The 17373-nt window shown below is 55.2% G+C and overlaps 1 protein-coding gene across 2 annotated transcripts; it reads right to left on the bottom strand.

Annotated features, from left to right (window-relative positions):
- Positions 1–14403, bottom strand: RPS6KL1 (ribosomal protein S6 kinase like 1). Of its 2 annotated transcripts, XM_040975276.1 has the most exons (11): positions 14376–14403; positions 13187–13472; positions 10583–10707; positions 9771–9863; positions 4838–4885; positions 4191–4323; positions 2338–2940; positions 1776–1865; positions 1554–1636; positions 536–631; positions 1–264 (listed from the first exon to the last, which is right to left on the bottom strand). In XM_040975276.1, exons 2-11 carry the CDS (start codon positions 13449–13451, stop codon positions 154–156), a joined length of 1647 nt encoding a protein of 548 aa, XP_040831210.1. In that variant the 5' UTR covers positions 13452–13472; positions 14376–14403; the 3' UTR covers positions 1–153. The 2 variants fall into 2 exon arrangements, with proteins under 2 accessions (XP_040831210.1, XP_040831211.1); XM_040975277.1 differs by lacking the exon at positions 14376–14403 and having other exon boundaries at positions 13187–13669.
- Between the last annotated feature and the right edge of the window lie 2970 nt (positions 14404–17373).

Below are 17373 nucleotides of genomic sequence, written 5' to 3'. Positions count from 1 at the left end.
TTCTCCAAGAACTGGCCCTTCTTGGCAGTGGCCATGAGGGCCAGCTACCTGGCAGGCTTTGACTGAAGCTCACGGATTAGAAGGCCAGCCCTGGTGCCAACCAGAGACGAAATAGGTCCAGATGGGCACTGGCTGGCACTGCCATCTCATGCCCTACCCAGTCAATGTGCTCCACTGGATAGAACTGAAGAAAGGGTGTGCCTTGAGTTTGCTGACACCACTTGCCCCAGCACCCAGGCGCCTGGCGGGATCGAACTGCAGCAGCTGCAGAGAGAGACCCCATCAGCATCCCCACTCCGATACCACCACCAGTGTGGGCCCACTTGTAGGAGCTCTGATCACCACAGCTCTTAGGAGGCCCAAGGAAGACCCCTCCTCCAGTTTTGCCCTGGGGAGGGGAGATGTTGGTGGCAAATGGCCACTAAGATGTAAAACTTTATCACCCCCATGCTTTCCCACACCACATCAGACATGAGCAAATCACGACAGTCCCTCTGTCCTTACCCCTAGGTCAAAATGCTGGGCTGCACCTCACCTCAGTCAGTAGGGAGGCTGCTGGGCGGCTGAGCCCAGTGGGCAACTGGAGCTGGGTGTGGGCCTGGATCCCTGAGGGGTGGCTCTGCGACAGCGCCTGGGAGGACATGGGGAGGAGACCTGTGAGGCTGCACGATTTGGCTCTGAGTCCCATTGCCTGTGGGCAGTGCTCATGGGATGCTGATGAGGGTGTGGACAGTTCCCCCTTAGCTTTGGATCATCTGGCCCAGGTCCTGACACGTATCAGCAGTTCTCAGGGAATGGAAGGGGCTTGTGCTGAGTTCAGGGTTTGGGCCCTGGTCTCCCTGGTTGCAAACTTGCTAGAAGCAGCCATTTTAGCTTGCAATCAGGGCAGATGGCCTACAATACAAGGTCCAGCCCTGGAACTGGCCTGCTCCTGAACGCAATCCCTATGGCTGCAGCAGTGGCACACTGCCTGTCAGGGCGTGGTGAGAGAAGGGGTGGGAGTCGGGGGAGCTCCCAGGAGGAGCCTTGCTCTCGCTCTGGGAGGCAACCTGTATTTTGCAGGAAGCAGCCAGCATGAAGCAGCCAGTATGGGCCAGTCTGGTTGTAATGCCCTCCTTACAGCTGAGTCCTGCTCAATTGCACTTTAGCCTCTCCCAGGTATGCTAAGTCAGCAAGCACAGGCACACTGAGCAAGGTGGTGCATTGGTGAAAGAGAATCTTGAGCTCTTGACTAACCCAGGCTGCACATCCGGGAGGTGGGAGTGAGTGCTGGGGCGGGGGAGGGGCGGGGAAATGGGATGGGCAAGGGGTGGTTTAGGGAAGAAGGTCTGAGCCAGTGTGGACACTCCCTCCAGCCCCAGTGGCCAGGCTCTCTCTTCCTGAAACAGCCTGCCCTTCCTAACTGCCTTACGGAAGTTGACAGTCTTAGCCGTGGCCACTCACTGTTGCGGGTCCTGGGCCTGTGCAGCAGGGACTTCCTGTGGCTGTGGCCTGTGGGCATGACCCAAAGAATCAGACTCCCAGAAGGGCTCCCTGCCCTACCCAGGACTCACCGTTCCCGTCAGCAGCTCGTAGAGCAGAGACCCGAAGCTCCACCAGTCACAGGCTTCTGTCAGCTCAGAAACCCCGCCCACCTCTGCGGGATCAAGAACAACCCATCTGGTCTCTCCTCATCCCACTCAGACCCTCCCTGCCTGTCCCCTGCTTCCCAGGCACAACCCACACAAAGCTCCCTGCCAACACCAAACCTAGTGTCCCCTCACACCCCTTCTTGCCTGGGGCACTGTATAGCCGCTCGGAGGCCTCGCTGCAACACTGGGGCTCCACTTCCGACCACTGGCCAAAGTATGTGAGCCGGATGTGACCTGCTCAGCCGGTATGTGGAGGGAGGGGGAGGGAGACAAGGGTGAGGGCTGCTGTCACTCCAAGCCACTACGGAGAGGGGCTCCCCCACCCCGCATGCACCCACGTGGCAGGTGCCAGGGGTCCCTTGAAGCAGAGGCCACAGGTTGCTCCTGGGAGCCTGTTCTGAAGCTCCATCATGGCCAGCCAGCCCCAGCATGGGCCCCTGTGTGAGAGGCTGCTTGGAGGAGGTGGCAGCAGACATCCTGGGTCATGGGGGGGCGGGGGCAGGGAGCCTGTTTTCTGCCCTGGGTATGTGGATCGTTGTGTCATTCCCAAGACATACACAATCACTAACTTAACTCAGCCACGGTTGTCTGCCCAGACCAGCTGGTTTTGTGGGGCTTATGTGGTCCATGGGCTAGATGTTTCCCATTCCTGAGTCCTAAGTGGAACCCCTCTGGGAGGCAGGGTGGGAAGGGTCAAAACACCCACCTGTTTGGTCCAGGAGCAGGTTACGGGGGTTGAGGTCCCGGCACAGCACCCCCTGCTCATGTAACGCCTCCAGGGCCAGTAGCATCTCGGCTGCCCACCGCTTCACCTGCTCCTCGCTCACGCTCCAGGCCCGACCATGCCCCAGGCTGGCTGCAGTGGTGACAGTGGCACTGGCAGCAGCTGTGGGTGGTTGGCTCTGACCTCTGCCCCAACCACAGCCCCGCAACACCCTGCCAGCCCCCTCGTGAACCCAAGATAGTCCCCGAGAAAGTCCTGGGGTCTCGCTCTGGCCCGTCTGCCTGATGTGAAGGTGCAGGAGGCTGCTGGCGGTCTGTGGAAGGTCTGTGGAGAAGGAGGTCCTGGCTGTGGATTCACGGCTGGCCACAGTGCGGGGTGTGAGGGGAGGCACGCCTGGAGAGATCCGCGCAGACTCCAGTGGGGTCCTGTTCTGCCCGGGGCTGCAGCCGCTAGGGAGCCGTACAGAGGTCCGGAGGCTGAGGCAGCTGCTGAGTTGAGCCTTTGTCCTCTCCTGGGTAGAGCTGGACCCAAGCCTGGGATGCTGGGGACACGCCTGGGAGAGCAGGTGGGACCAGAGGGTGCCTCCTGGCCAGGAGCAGCAAGCATGGGATGGGAGAAGAGCATGGCCACTAGGCCCAGCCCAGCCCCACCTCCTCTTGGTCTGGGGCATGGTTGCCCTGCACTCCTGCTGGGGTCCTGTTCTGCTCCCTCCCAGCCCTCAGTCTAGAAATCCTCCCCTCCTCTCTGGACCACAGACCCTTCACTCCCAGGGCAGATGTCAAGGAGGAGAAACAGGGACCTGTTTTTGGGGATAGGGTGTGTTTGAACAAAGTATCATGATTCTGGCAGGCTGACATTGAAAGAAGACTAGGCACAATTTGCAGTGACTGCTATGTCACCACTCAAGGGTGGATAACTCAGAAAAAATAAGAACAGAAAAGAAAAAGTCAAGAAAAATGACCCAGGTGGGCTTTGGGTTGCAGCAGTTACATCTCTGCTTGGGATGGCTACACCCCATGTCAGATTGTATGGGTTCAATCCCACCTCTGCCTCTAATATAAGGTGTGCTCAGCCACGTGGGAGATGCAGATTGAGTTCCATGCCCCTGGCTTCAGGCTGGCCCTGCTCTGGCTCTAACTCTCTGGCTTTCAAATAATTGTAGGCAGATAGCTCATGATAGATGAATGGATGGATGACAGAGATGATAAATAATAGTTACATGATCTTTAGACAGATGGTAGATAACTAAGAAAAAATGTCATCACTCGGCCTGTGTTGTGGGGTAGTGGATAAAGTTGTTTGCAGTGCCAGCATCCCATACGGGTGCCAGTTCGAGTCCTGGATATTCCACTACTTGTCCAGCTCCCTGCCAATGCACCTGGGAAAGCAACAGAGGATGGTCCAGGTGCTTTGGAGTAGCCCAAACCCAGCCATTGCAACTACTTAGGTAGTGAACTAGCCAATGGAAAATCTCTGTTTCTCCCTCTCTCTATATATATAATTCTACCTTTGAAATTAATCTTTTTTTTCTTTTAAAGAAAAACTACCTCCATGACTAGGAGGGCCAACTGCCATGTAGTCCTGTCCTTCCAGCTTCCTTCCTCACCAAATTCTATGCAGCCAGACGGCTGCACAAACGCCCTCTGTCCACCCAGGGTGGTGACCTCATCCTTGGAACACCCTCTGCCCCCAGCACCACGCAGGGGTCCCTCTGGCCAGCCCCAGATCGCCTGGCTCCCCTCATGGCAGTCCTAGCCTGCCCCAGAGCTCCGCATTTGAAGGGTGCAGGCAGTGACGGTGTCTTCAGGCCTGAGGAGCTGCCCGGGGCCCCTCACCTGGCACATGTTCCAGGTGCAAGAAGATGGAGTCCTCACTGACGAAGTAGCGCAGTAACTTGATCATGTAGGGGACCCCATGTGGGATGACCGTCAGCCGCTCCTGGCTTGCTGTGTGGCATCTAGGGAGGCTCTAAGAGGGGCAGGGCAGAGTGGTCAGCTGGGGGTGGGCCAGAAGCCTCTGCAGTTGGGGTTATCACAGCCCTGGCTGCATGGGTGCTCGGATAAAGAAAGTGGCCTTCTAGCTCCTGGCCTGGCCCTTACCCCAGGTCCTCCCACAGCCCGCCCAGCCAAGAGGGAAATGGCGACTGTATGTGTGTCCGAGTATGTGAATGAATGTCCAAGTGCTTGTGTGTTCAGTGTATGTGTAACTGTGTGTATGTGGCTGCCAGCGCTTGTGTATGAATATGTCTGTGTGTGAGACTGTGCGTGTGAGTGCATGTGGGAATGTGTGTACATGAGTGTGTGTGTGATCAGGTAGGTGTGAGTTCAGTGTGCATGTGTCCCCAATACGCAGGGGTGCCTAGGGGCAGAGCAAGAGCAGCTTTTGCATTGGGAGAAGTGTGGACTTCTGTTGCAATCTCTGGGGACCGCCCCGAGAATGCCCCAGGGAGATGGCCAAAGGGCAGGGACTGGGCAGCACCTGCCTTCACCACGAAGGTTCCTCCTGTGGCTGGGTCCTGGACCAGCTGCACCTGCCAAAGTCAGAAGGCACTGGTTCAGGTACTTGCTTCCTCCTGTGGAAGGCAGCAGGGCAAGTACTGGGGTACAGAGTTCCCCCATTTTCTAAGCTGGCCGTGATCTTGGCCTATTGGTCTACCCATGCTAAGCCTGCAGGTATCAGCTCAGGTGCTACCTCCTCCAAGATGCCCTGATGAGGTTAGAATCTAGAGCACAGTGTTCAGTGTCCTGTGTCCTCACTGGACTGCCCAAGGGCAATGGCCAAGACAGCACTCCTGTCCTGCCTGCAGCAGGTGTGCCTTCCAACCACCAGGGGGCGCTCCTCCAACAGCGATAGTGGTCCTGGCTCCTGCCCCATCTTGCATAACGTGTGAAAGAGAAAGCAAGAAAACCCCAGGGTCACTTAGGAGAACAGAGTTTCCCACAAGTGCCGCCGCCCCAGATAATTCCCCACCGTCCCTTGCCAAGTGGGACTCCCCACAAGGATTAGCGGGGAAGGGTGGGGGCAGCCAGATGGAAAACTAGACCCACACTTGGAAGCAATCTGTGTGAGCATTTCAATCTTCCTGCTCATCCAGAAGGAGTCAGATAAAAACAAGAATAGCGCTTATCTGGAGCTGGGGGATGTAGGGGCTTTTGAAACCCCTTTCTTTTCCATCACATCTCCAAAGTACAACAGCAGAGGTATTTTCTCATGAATGCAACCCGAAGAAAGATGCCTTTCTGGACCTCTGTGCTCCAGTTTTACCTCCGCTGGGGTGAGAATTACAAGGCAGCCCTGGAACAGGCAGGCTAAGATCAGACGAAGATACCGGCAGCTCCCATGCTGGAATCCCCGGAGCCGCCTCCCAACTCCAGCTTCCTGTTCATGCCAACCCTGGCAGGCAGCTATGATGGCCCAAGTCCTTGGATCCCTGCCACCCACGTGGGAGATCTGGGTTGAGTTTCTGGCTCCTGGCACATGGGGAGTAAGTCAGCAGGTGGGAGTTCTCTTTTTGTCCCTCTGTTTCTCAAAGTCTTGAAACAACAACACTTACTCCTATGGTGGAAAGAGTGCATGCACCTGTGCCATGCCACACACATGGGCTGACCACCATGTGCAGCCACTGGCCTTGAAACCAATGGCAACCAAGACCCTCTGACCTCCCCTGGGACCCACAGGCCCCAAAGCTTCAAGCTGACGCACAAACTTGAGAGTCCAAAAAAGAAAGGGGGAGGGGCAGTATGGTGGCACTGCAGCTTAAGCTGACATTCGCAATGCCAACATCCCATTTGAGTGCCCTTGCAGTCCTGGCTGCTTTGCTTTTTGTTTAGTTTAGTTTTGTTTTTTAAAGATTTATTTATTTTTATTGCAAAGTCAGATACACAAAGAGGAGAGACAAAGAGGAAGCTGTCCACTGATTCACTCCCTTCGCCTTGCATGTGCTAGAATCTCATATAGATGCTGCTTGTTTCCCAGCTGCTCCGCTTCCCATTCAGCTCCTTGCCTGTGGCCTGGGAGAGCAGTCAGGATGGCCCAAAGCCCTGGAACCCTGCATGGGAGACCCAGAAGACACTCCTGGCTCCTGGCTTCACCAGCTCAACTCCAGCCATCTCAGCCACTTGAGATGATGAAAGAGCTTTCTCTCTCTCTTCTCTCTGTACATCTGCCTTTCCAATTAAAAAATTAGTAATATAATTTTTTAAAAGGAGGGGCTGGTGTGATAGCATAGTGGCTAACGTTCTTGCCTTGCATGCACCAGGATCCCATATGGCTGACGGTTCATATCCCGGCTGCTCCACTTTCCTTCCAGCTCCCTGACTGTGGCCTGGGAAAGCAGTGGAAGACAGCCCAAAGCCTTAGAACACTGCACCCTCATGGGAAACCCAGAAGAAGCTCCTGGCTTTGGGTTGGCTCAGCTCCAGTTGTTGTGGCCACTTGGGGAGTGAACCAGTGGATGGGACATCTTTCTCCTTCTCTCTATAAATTTGACTTTCCAATCAATCAATCTTTACATTAAAAAAAAAAGGTTAACTTGGTGGAAAAATCAGAGAAAGGAAATAAAAGACAAGAAAAGCTGCAATAAGTAACGCAATAGAAAAGGATGGCTCGAGGCTTGGAAGTTTAGATCAAAAGCAGAAGGGGATGTCTGGTGGTGCCCGTGGGCAGCGTGAGCATAGACGTGGGCAGCAGGGCCCTGTCCCTCCCCCGTTCCCTGCTGCCACATGGCACTGTGAGCTCAGCACAGCCAGACTTTACTGAGTTTTGAAGAAGTAGAAAATCTGGAGTTTTCTATGAAATCTGCACATTTTAAAGTGCTGGTAACAGAATGAAACCTCTGGGCTTGAGCCAAGTGCGAGAAGTGATCTGGATGATTCCGATTTCTTCCTAATCCTGACTCGGGCTCGGCAGACACCCAGGAAGATCTCCCTGTCCGCCAGACTCCCCCCTGCCCTGGGTGGGGGCAGATCCTCCAGTATGCTGCTGCCCAGCGACTCCCTCCTCATTCTCTAACCCCAGGTGGCCTCTGCCTGGCCCAGCTCACTGTAGCCCATGGCTTTGGGAGCACAGAAGGCTCACCCGACAAGCCCTTTCATCTGGGTCCGGGTGCCAGGCTGCCACTGGTCCCAACGGCCTAGGCAGTCTCCATGTCCAGTGCCCTCACCCCTTTCCTAACTTGAGGAAGGGCTGCTCCTGGCTTGGCCAGGACACAGAAAGAGGAAGCAGGTGGGGCCTGGTTGGAGCTGGGCTTTGCATTTGCTGGGGTTCCAGAGCCAGGGATGTGTCTGGCACGCAGCTCCTGTGTGGTCTGGGATTGAACACAACTGGGAATTCTGGACCTCAGCTCACCCTCTTAGAGACCCTATGCCTTTTCCTGAAAGTACCCCCCACCATCAGACTGCCTGGGTGCAAATCCCAACTCTGCTCCGATCCCAGCTTCCCGCTGATGCACAGCCCGAGAGGCAGCAGCCAATGGCTCTGGTCCTTGGGCCTCTGTCACCCATGAGGGACACCCATATCGAGTTGTAGGCTCCTGGCTTCAGCTTGGCCCAATTCTGGCTGTTCCAGACATTGTGAAAAATGAACCAGTGGATGGAAGATATTCTGTCTCTATGCCTTTCAAAAAAGTAATGATTCAATACATATAATTGTGTTTTAAAGTAATAGAACCTTGGCCCCGGTATGGTAACCTAGTGGCTAAAGTCCTTGCCTTGCATGTGCTAGAATCTCTTATGGGAGCCAATTCTAATCCTGGTGGTCCCGCTTCCCTTCCAACTCCCTGCTTGTAGCTTGGGAAAGCAGTCAAGGACGGCCCAAAGCCTTGGGACCCTGCACCCACGTGGGAGACCTGGAGAAGGCTCCTGGCTCCTGGCTTCAGATTGGTGTAGCACTGGTCATTGTGGCAGCTTAGGGAGTGACTCACTGGATGGAATATCTTCCTCTCTGTCTCTCCTCCTCTCTGTATATCTAACTTTGCAATAAAAAATAAAATAAATATTAAAAAAAGTAATAGCACACTCACACACACACGTAGTAATAGAACTTTGAGTCTGGCGCAATGCTTGAGAGCTGAATTCTCACCTTGCAAGCGCCAGGATCCCATGTGAGCACTGGTTTGTGATCCAACTGCCCCACTTCCCATCCTGCTCCCTGCCTATGGCCTGGGGAAGCAGCAAAGGATGGTCCAAAGCCTTGGGATCCTTCACCTGTGTGGGAGACCCGAAGAGCTCCTGACTCCTGCTTTCGGATCAGCTCAGCTTGGGCTGTTGCAGCCATTTGGAGAGTGAACCAGTGGATGGAAGATCTTTCTTTCTGTAAATCTGACCTGCCTTTCCAATAAAAATAAATAAATCTCTTTTTTGTTGTTTTAATTGCTCTGAATTTAGGTCGCTGTCCCCTCTCCTTACTCCTTGATTGTAGTAGCCTTCTTGCCTCTCACCCACAGTTCGCTGTGATCTCGTGGTCCACCCTGGCCTGCGCAGCTAGCAAGCAGCTGTGCTTGGTCGAGGTCTGGCTGCAGCCATGGCCACCAGCTCGGTGAGAGACTGGCTGGGCCTCTGCGGACAGCCGGGGCCTCGTCCAGGGCCTGGGATCAGCAGCTGTAGGCAGACCCGGGGCTGGGAGTCCGCCACGCTCACTCCCTTGTCACTTCTCTCCACAGCCACCAGACACACACCAAACGCCTTAGCGTGTGCCAGGCCTTTCCCAAAAATGATTTGGCTTCCCTTCCCAGATGGTGCCTTGGCGGGAAGATTCCCCTCCGTCTTTTCACCCCAGCCCTGGCCTGGATAAAGAGGAAGTTGGAGAGAAGAGCTTGAGCTGCACGACCACACCCTACCCTCCTGTTTCTATCAGCCTGAGACCACCCCCTCTCTCTGCCCTCCTGCAGCCGTGGTGGGGCATTGAACTACACAGTCCAATGCACAATACTCAACTGCACAAGAGGAAGGTGGAGCCTGGACATCTGCATTTTCCAAAGGCTGCCCCAGGTGATCGTGATAAAGACCCAGGCTGGGTCAGGCTTGCTTTGGAGACTGAACTGGCACCTCCCAACCCCATCCTGAACCCCCTCTGCCCTAATTCAGGAAAGACGGGGACAGTGGAGAGGGCCTCCAACCATCCTGGTGGGGAGGGAGGTGCCCAATAGGTGTCTGGAAACTGGCACACCCCAGCTGCAGGAAGTTCTCCATGGGGCCTGGTGGGGACAGATTCTTGGCTGCAGCCATGGGGTGCTTGAGGGAGTGCTGGCAGGTTATCGAGGGCGCAGCTTCCCCTGAGGGTTCTGTCTTCAGACTCCAGGGGAGCAGGGGGGCTCTGGGAGGGGCCCCCTAGCTGCTCTGTCCTTCCCTGCACTGTCCCTCAAGGCTCTCAGCTCACGTGCTGCTTTCTGCCCACCGCCACCAGGGGGCGCCACTCACCTTCTCCAGCACCCCGACCACCCTGCAGCCCCTGAGTTGTTCCAGGGCAGAGCTCAGCGTGCGGATGGGCCTGAGCCTCAGGCTGCTGAAACCCTGCAGAAGGGAAATACATGTTGCGCACCCACTCAGCCATGGGGACCCAGCTTAATCTCTTCACTCAGCATGCATGCCAACCACCCTGTCTTATTTAAGGCCCAGGACGTCCTGGGGGCCTCAGAACCCAGTGTCTGAAGTCCTCTCCCCAGCTGGCAGGTGCTCCCAGCATGGGATGGGCAAGAACCTGGGATCACCTAGCACCTGTTCTGGGGCCAGGTAGCCTCCCAGACACAGGCAGTCCATGGGGGGCACGCCTGTGGGTCTGTGTGCATCTTCCTGAGTGCACCTGTGACCTGAGCACAGGTTCCTGCAAGCCCCCTGGACTGGGCAAAGTCCCAGGCACATGGAGGTGCATGGTCACAATATTCTAGCACTACAGGTAAATATATTTTTCTATCTCTTGCTCCACAAGCTTCCTCAAGCCCCCACACATTCACAGCTGCCCGCGCCCCACACACTTGTCACGTGTGTGAATTCACAATAGAAACCAGACCAGATACCTTGATGCACACACATGTGCCAGCCTGTGCCCAGAGAGGCTGTGTGCTGATCACTGTGACCAGGGCTCTGCCCAGGCATGTGATGCTAGATAGGGAGTGTGCAGAAACCAAAAGGAACGCAGTGTGCAGGCTGGGGGAGCAGGAAGCTGGAGGAGCCGAGGAGCAGTAGCCCTCGCTTGCACCAGCAGCTCAGGCTTTTGGGGAAAGACATCTCACCGTGCCCGGGCTGGTGCCGCTGCCCAGTGTGCACTGCAGGTGACAGTTAAAGATCTCCTCTGCCCGCCGAAGGTACTTGGCAATCTTCAGCTTCACAGCCTCGCATCGCTCCTTGTTGGGGTCAACTGTGGGGACAAGGGTGCCAGGGACCCTGATCTCCAGCCACTTTGGAGCCCCTCCTCTGGGCTGGCTGCCACGCTTCCCTGACCCACCCTGCTTTCCAGGTGGCACAAGCCAACCTCACACAGGGTGGGGGTACCACACCCATCTGGTTCAGAGCAGAATATAGAAGCTTCCAGAGGCATTGCTTCTTCTCTCTGTGATGCCCGGTGAGTCAAAGGTCAGGGTGGAAACAGACTTAAAGCTGAGGCCTGGAGAGATGTCCTGGGCAGGCAGGTGGGAGGGGTGGGGGACATAGGGCCTACGGTCTGCCCCAAGCCTCAGCCCCAGGCTGGCTCCATGTCCCCTTCCCTCCCTGCACGGTACCTTTCCCTCATCACTCTTTGCACCTGCCACTACAATTATCCATCATCAACCTGTCAGTCTCCTGGCACCAAGCTCCCAAGGGCAGAGGCGCAGCCCAGCCCAACCCAGCCCAGTCCAGCCTAGCCCAGCCCAGCCCAGCCCAGCCCAGCCCAGCCCAGCCCAGTCCAGCCCAGCCCAGCCCAGTCCAGCCCAGCCCAGTCCAGCCCAGTCCAGCCCAGCCCAGCCCAGTCCAGCCCAGTCCAGCCCAGTCCAGTCCAACCCAGCCCAGCCCAGCCCAGCCCAGCCCAGCCCAGCCCAACCCAGTCCAGCCCAGCCCAGCCCAGCCTAGCCCAGCCCAGCCAGTCAAGTGAAATGTGTCCAGTACAGGCCTCTGGAGCCAACATGGTTCTGATTTCTGTTTTGCCGTTTGACAACTTTGGTGTCCAAATTGCCCTCATCTTGGTCCCCTCCCCAGAAAAAGATCAGTCCGTACCAAAACGTTTCCTATGTGATGGAGAGCGACAGTCAACAGCAAATAGAGAAGCTTCTGTGACTGTGAGGCCCATGTGACAGGTAAAACCCTGCCTGGTATCCATGAAGGCATTTGAAGTTCATGGAAAAAATGTGAGAAGATGATTTTGCTGCAAGCAATTTCCAAGTTCATGTGTGCAAAGGGTTTCCAGGGAAGGGCATCTGGCACAGTGGGTAAGATGCTGCTCGGGACAACGCACGGCAGAGCGCCCGGGGTTCAGTCCCAGTTCCGCAGCCCACCCCAGTTTCCTGCCAGTGCACATCCTGACAGCCAGCAGGTGGTGGCTCAAGGACTTGAGTCCCTGCCACGCAGATGGGAGACCTGGATGGAGTTCCGGGATCTTGGCTTCAGCCAGGTCCAGCCCCAGCTGTTGTAGGCATTTGGGGGAATGAACTGACTGATGAAAGAACTCCTTGTCTCTCTGCCTTTCAAATCAATTTCTTAAAAAAAGAGTTCCTGGAAAATACATATTATGAAAACATCACACACAGATTTCAATTTTTTTTTTTTTTGCACCAAGGCCAGTATTGTGGTGTAGTGGGTAAAGCCACTGCTTGGACTGCTGGTATCCCACATTAGAGTGCTGATTCGAGTCCGGGTTGCTCCACTTCTGGGGTAGCTGCTCGCTCATGTGCTTGGGGCAGCACCAGGACAAGGCCTAACTACACAGGCCCCTGACACCAACAAGGGAAATTCGAACAGAGCTCCTGGTTCCTGGTTTTGGTCTGGTTTATCCTTGCTCCCGCAGCCATTTTTAAAGATTTATTTATTTTTTATTGAAAAGACAGATTTACAAAGAGAAGGAGAGACAGAGAGAAAAATCTTCCATCTGCTGGTTCACTCCCCAAGTGGCCACAGCAGCTAAAGCTGAGTCAGCCTGAAGCCGGGAGCCAGGAACATCCTCCAGGTCTCCCATGAAGGTGTAGGGTCCTAAGGCTTTGGGCTGTCCTTGACTGCTTTCCCAGGCCACAAGCAGGGAGCTGAATGGGAAGCGACATGAATTGGTACCCATGTGGGATCCCGGTGCATGTAAAGCAAAGATTTAGCCACTGAGCCATCGCGTTGCTTCCTGCCATAGCCATAAAAAAATATATTTATTCTTGATTTAAAGGCATATTTACACAGGAAAGAAAAGGTCTTTCATGTGCTGAATCACTGCCCCAAAGATCATAATGGCCAGAGCTGAGTTAATCTGGAGCCAGGAGCTTCCTTTGCGTCTCCCATGTGGATGCAGGGACCCAAGCATCTGAGTCACTCTCAGCTGCGTTCTCAGGCCACAAGCAAGGAGCCGGATGGGAGATGAAGCAGCTGGGACTCGAACCAGTGCCTATATGGGATGATGGCAGCACAGGCAAAGGCTTAATACCACACGGTACATTTTAAATAAGCAACTCTTTTTAAAAAAAAGTTTTAAAAAGTTGTTTTGCACCAAAAATAGACCTTAAATTGCATTTCCCCAAAAACTCCTGGCAACATCTTTGTAGGAACCTCTTAATGCATGAATGAATGATGTCTGTTCTGACACACTCCCCACTCCCACACGCGAGGTGCTCCGCTCGGGAGATGGGCCATGCCCCTCCCGCCCGCTGGGCTGACGCTGCCCTTACCGTGCACTCCGCGGAGCAGCACGTCCACGCCGTTCTGGTAATGGTTGAAGGCCGCCTCGTAGTCCTCACTAACGTCCCGCTCCAGGGCCAGCCGGATCTGAGTGGCTGCGTCCACTAGATAGTCGCGCTTGGTCATGTCAGAGGTCCCCGCGGCCACTCGGTTACGAATCTGCTCGAGGTACACTTGAGCCTGGGACCGGGCTCGTGAGCAGGGCTCAGTCTCCAGGCTGGGACTGGGCGGGCACTCGCAGGCCACCAGGCTCATGGCCGGCTTGCAGCCCGGGATCTGGAAGGAGCCGGGTCGGGAGTCAGAGGATCAGAGCTAATGGGGGCAAGGTTCCTTGTGGGGCAGGATCCTTCTTAGTGGGTCTTCAAGGGACATGACACTGCTTGTTCCAATTCTACGCCACAGGATTCCGAAAGCAACCACCACGGATCTGCAGGTACTTGCGCTGCTCCCCCTCCTCCCCTGCCTTTCTGGGCTGCACAGGGGGGCGCAGGAGCACACACCCAGATCCTCAGGCCCCTCTGCACCCTGGTTCACCTCGCCTGCTCCTCCAGAGGGCCCCTGTACTTGGGCAGGACGTGCTGTCCCATGTGTTGGTCTCATCCGGGCCAGGCTCAGTGTGGTCCATTAGCAAGGATCTCTGCCCACAAGCCCGGGAATGGGCAACCACAAGGCCACGGAGCTGAGAGGCGATTGGCCCAGGATGGCCGGTAGGGTGATCACCCTAATGCTGAGCAGGCCCGGAAGCCACGTGGCCTCCCCTGAAAGCAGCTCCTCCCTGGGGTTAGAGGGATGAGAGCGGTGGCTGCGGGAAAGGGGGGCACCTCTGAGACACTCTGCTGCCCCCCACTCCGGTCCTCCGGCCATGGGCGTGACCACTCCTCGCCATGGGCAAGGTGTCTCTATTAAGACAGACAAGGAAGGACCATAGGCAGGCAGTGAGTGGGGAGGCAACCTGCATCCCGAGCCTGCCAGCGTGCGGTCAGGAGGCAGAGGGTGGCCACACCGACCCTGCTCGCCCAGCCCAGCATCCTTGGCTTTGAGACCTGGACCCAGCTTCTCCAGGAAGCTCAGCCTCTGGGGGCTACCCCACCCGGCCGATGGGTCTCCCCGACACGCAAGGTGCATCGCCCTGCGGAAAACGACCATGCAGCGACAGGAGGAGCCGAGCAAACACCATACCTGCTCGAGTCAGGGGCTCGGTTCGCTGGGCCAGACCTACCCTGGCCACCGCTGCCTCCCCTTCACTCGCGCGGGCGAGCCGGCACCGCGCTCGGAGCAGGTGCAGGGGGTCCCCGCCGGCTTTGGCCCCGACTATTGGCTGCAGATGAGCTCATCCTGCATCCGTTAGAATAAAGCACCAACCACCGCCCGGCTGGGGATGTGGGGGCGGTCCTTAAAGCCGCAGAGTCCGTGCTGCAAGGGCGGGGTGGGGCGGGGAGTGCGGTGGGAGATGGGAGAGGGCGAATTCTGGTCCAGCAGGGGTGCTCAAAGTGTTGCTTCAGGAGTCAGGATCCTCTGAAAAGCACTCAAAGCCAGTGCCCCAGGCCTGCCGCGGCTCACTCATTCTTTCATACGCTGGGGGCAGAGAGCAGGTGAAAACCCCCGCTCAGGAGGCTGCGGCCCAGTCTGGGGTCAGAGGCTTCACGGAGGGAGAGACCTCCGAATGCGGCTTGGAATCCAAGACTGCAGGAGCCCAGCTGTGGCCCTGGGGTGAAGACGCTCACCTTGCACACCTGAGCTGCATGGGCCAGAACCAGGCTGCTGCTTGTGGTTGGGAGGCAGTGGCTCAGGGCTCACGGAGTAGAACCCTGCCCATCCTGGAGCTAGAGCTGATTTGCAGCAACTTTTGGCTCCCGGCTTTGGTCTCACAGTGCCCTGGCCTAAGACATTTCTGCAGTGAAGTAGTAGATGAGATCTTTCCCTCTCTCTCTCTCTCCTTCCCTCCCTCTTTCTCCATCTCTTCAAATACATAAATAATCTTACAACACACACCCTACAGAGTGGGAAAAGATACTTGTAAGATATGCCTGTTAGGATCTGGTATCCAGAATATATAAAGAGCGCTTGCAATTCAATAATGAAGAGGAGAGATGCTTGGCCTAGTGGTTAAGACCCCAGTTAGAACGCATGTGATCTGTACCACAGTATTGGGTATGGGTCCTGGCTCCAGCGTTGATTCCAGCTTTCGGAGAAGGTGGACCGTGGGAGCTGCCCACCTGGGCCTGGGCGGAGCTGGAGCTCCACTTGGACTCTCAGCCGTTGTGGACATCAGGGGAGTGTCTCAGTCTGACTCTGTCTCCCAAATAAATAGACAATTAAAAATAACAAAAAGGCGGTGTGAGGTCTAGTAACGGAGACTGCTAGGGAAGCTACCTCTCTGTGTGTCTCTCCCCTTCTGCCACTCTCCCTTTGAACTAACACGTATATTTTCTTTTTCCACTCTTTAATAAATATGGGTAAGGGATTTGAACCGACATTTGAAGGCCAAGAGGCACATGAGAAGGAACAGAATGTCACTGGTCATTTGGGGAACGTAAAGTAAAACTAGTGAGATTGCGTTTCACCAGGATAACACCAGCACATATTGGCAGCAACCTTCACGGCTTGCAGGTGAACATGGAAAACACTGGGTGGGGCTGGCATTGTGCTCAGCGGTAGAAGCCACTGCCTGCGATGCCGGCATCTGAGCGCCAGTGTAAGTCACGGACACTCCACTTCCAGTTCCCCGTTAACAGCCTGGGAAAGCAGCAGAGGATGGCTCAAGTTCTTGGGCCCCGGCCACCAAGTGGGAGATCTGCATGGAGCTTCAGGTTCCTGAATTTGACCAAACCCAGAACTGACTGTTGCGGCCATTTGGGAAATGAACCAGCAGATGGAAAATCTCTCTGTGTCTCTGCCTCTCTTTTTGCAACTCAGCCTTTCAAAGAAATAAAGCCTTTTAAACAAATGTGAAATGGCACAGCTGCCTGGGGAAACAGTCTGACAGTTTCTCAAAGGGAGAGAATTACACTGAGACCTCACCATCCACTTGGAACAACTGAACACGTGTGTTCATGCGAAAACTTTCACACGGACACTGATAGCATTATTGATTAGGACCCCAAAGTAAAAACCCAATGTCTGTCAACTGATGGATAAGGAAGTGTGATGTGGTGGCCAATTTGAGGGGTGAACCAGTGGATGCAAGATCTTCTCTGTCTCTCCTCTCTATAAATCTGACTTTCTAATTTAAAAAAATTAAAAAAAAAGAAGAGAGAGATAAAACAGAGATTTCTTATTTATTTGTAAAGCAGAGTTAGAGAGCGCTGCCCAGGCATCTTCCATCTGCTGGTTCATTCCTCAAATGGGTGTGACAGTTGGGACTGGGCCAAACCAAAGCCAGGAGCCAGGAACTTCAACCTGGTCTCACGTGGATGCAGGGGCCCAAGCACCTAGGGCCTCTTGTGCTGCTTTCCCAGGCATGTTGGCAAGAGCTGTATTAGGAAATGGAAGCAGGATTTGAACCAGGCACTTGGGATGTTTGCAATGCAAGTAGCAGCTTAACCTACTGCACTACCACAACAACCCCAAATGGAACTCTTAATCCTCCTCTGAAACCTGATTGAACTGATGCCTCTCCCAACTGCATCCTGGTGCTGCAAACATCCTTTGGTTCTGTCAGGAGGCTTGGCAGCATACTGGTTGCTCTTCATGTCATGTCATGTCATGTCACCGCAGCCTGTGTCTTCTCACCACAGCCCATATCCCATACACTAGAATAGCTATCTTAATGAAAATACACCCAGAATCCAAACACTTCGCAGTTCTCAACATCTCTGGCAGTTCTCGACATCACACTGTGAACTCTCAAGGCACAGGTCCTGTGCCTCCTCTGCCGTGAACCCTGCAAAAGCTGCCTCTCATTCATGCCAAGATAAACTCATAACCCCCGCCCCAGTATCCAGGGCCCTTTATGGTCCCTTCCCTTCCCCAGGGCCTGCTCCTTGTATACCTGCCAGCCTCTCTCCTTATATATCATCTCCTCACCTCTGCAGGAACGAGCAGGCAGCTCTCAGCCTTGGTGGCCGCCCTTGGCCTAAGATGGACTGCTCCGAGACGGCAGTCAGCCTGGCTGCTTTGTCATTGGCCAGTTGAGCCTTTTCTAGGAGACTCATTCTGAGTGCACCTCAGTCTCTAA

Source organism: Ochotona curzoniae, unplaced genomic scaffold (genome assembly GCF_017591425.1).
Source record: "Ochotona curzoniae isolate NIBS_2020 unplaced genomic scaffold, NIBS_Ocur_1.0 contig_2688, whole genome shotgun sequence".
NCBI lineage: Eukaryota > Metazoa > Chordata > Mammalia > Lagomorpha > Ochotonidae > Ochotona > Ochotona curzoniae.
Note: the sequence above shows the minus strand (reverse complement) of the source record. Positions and strands in the feature narration are given on the sequence as shown.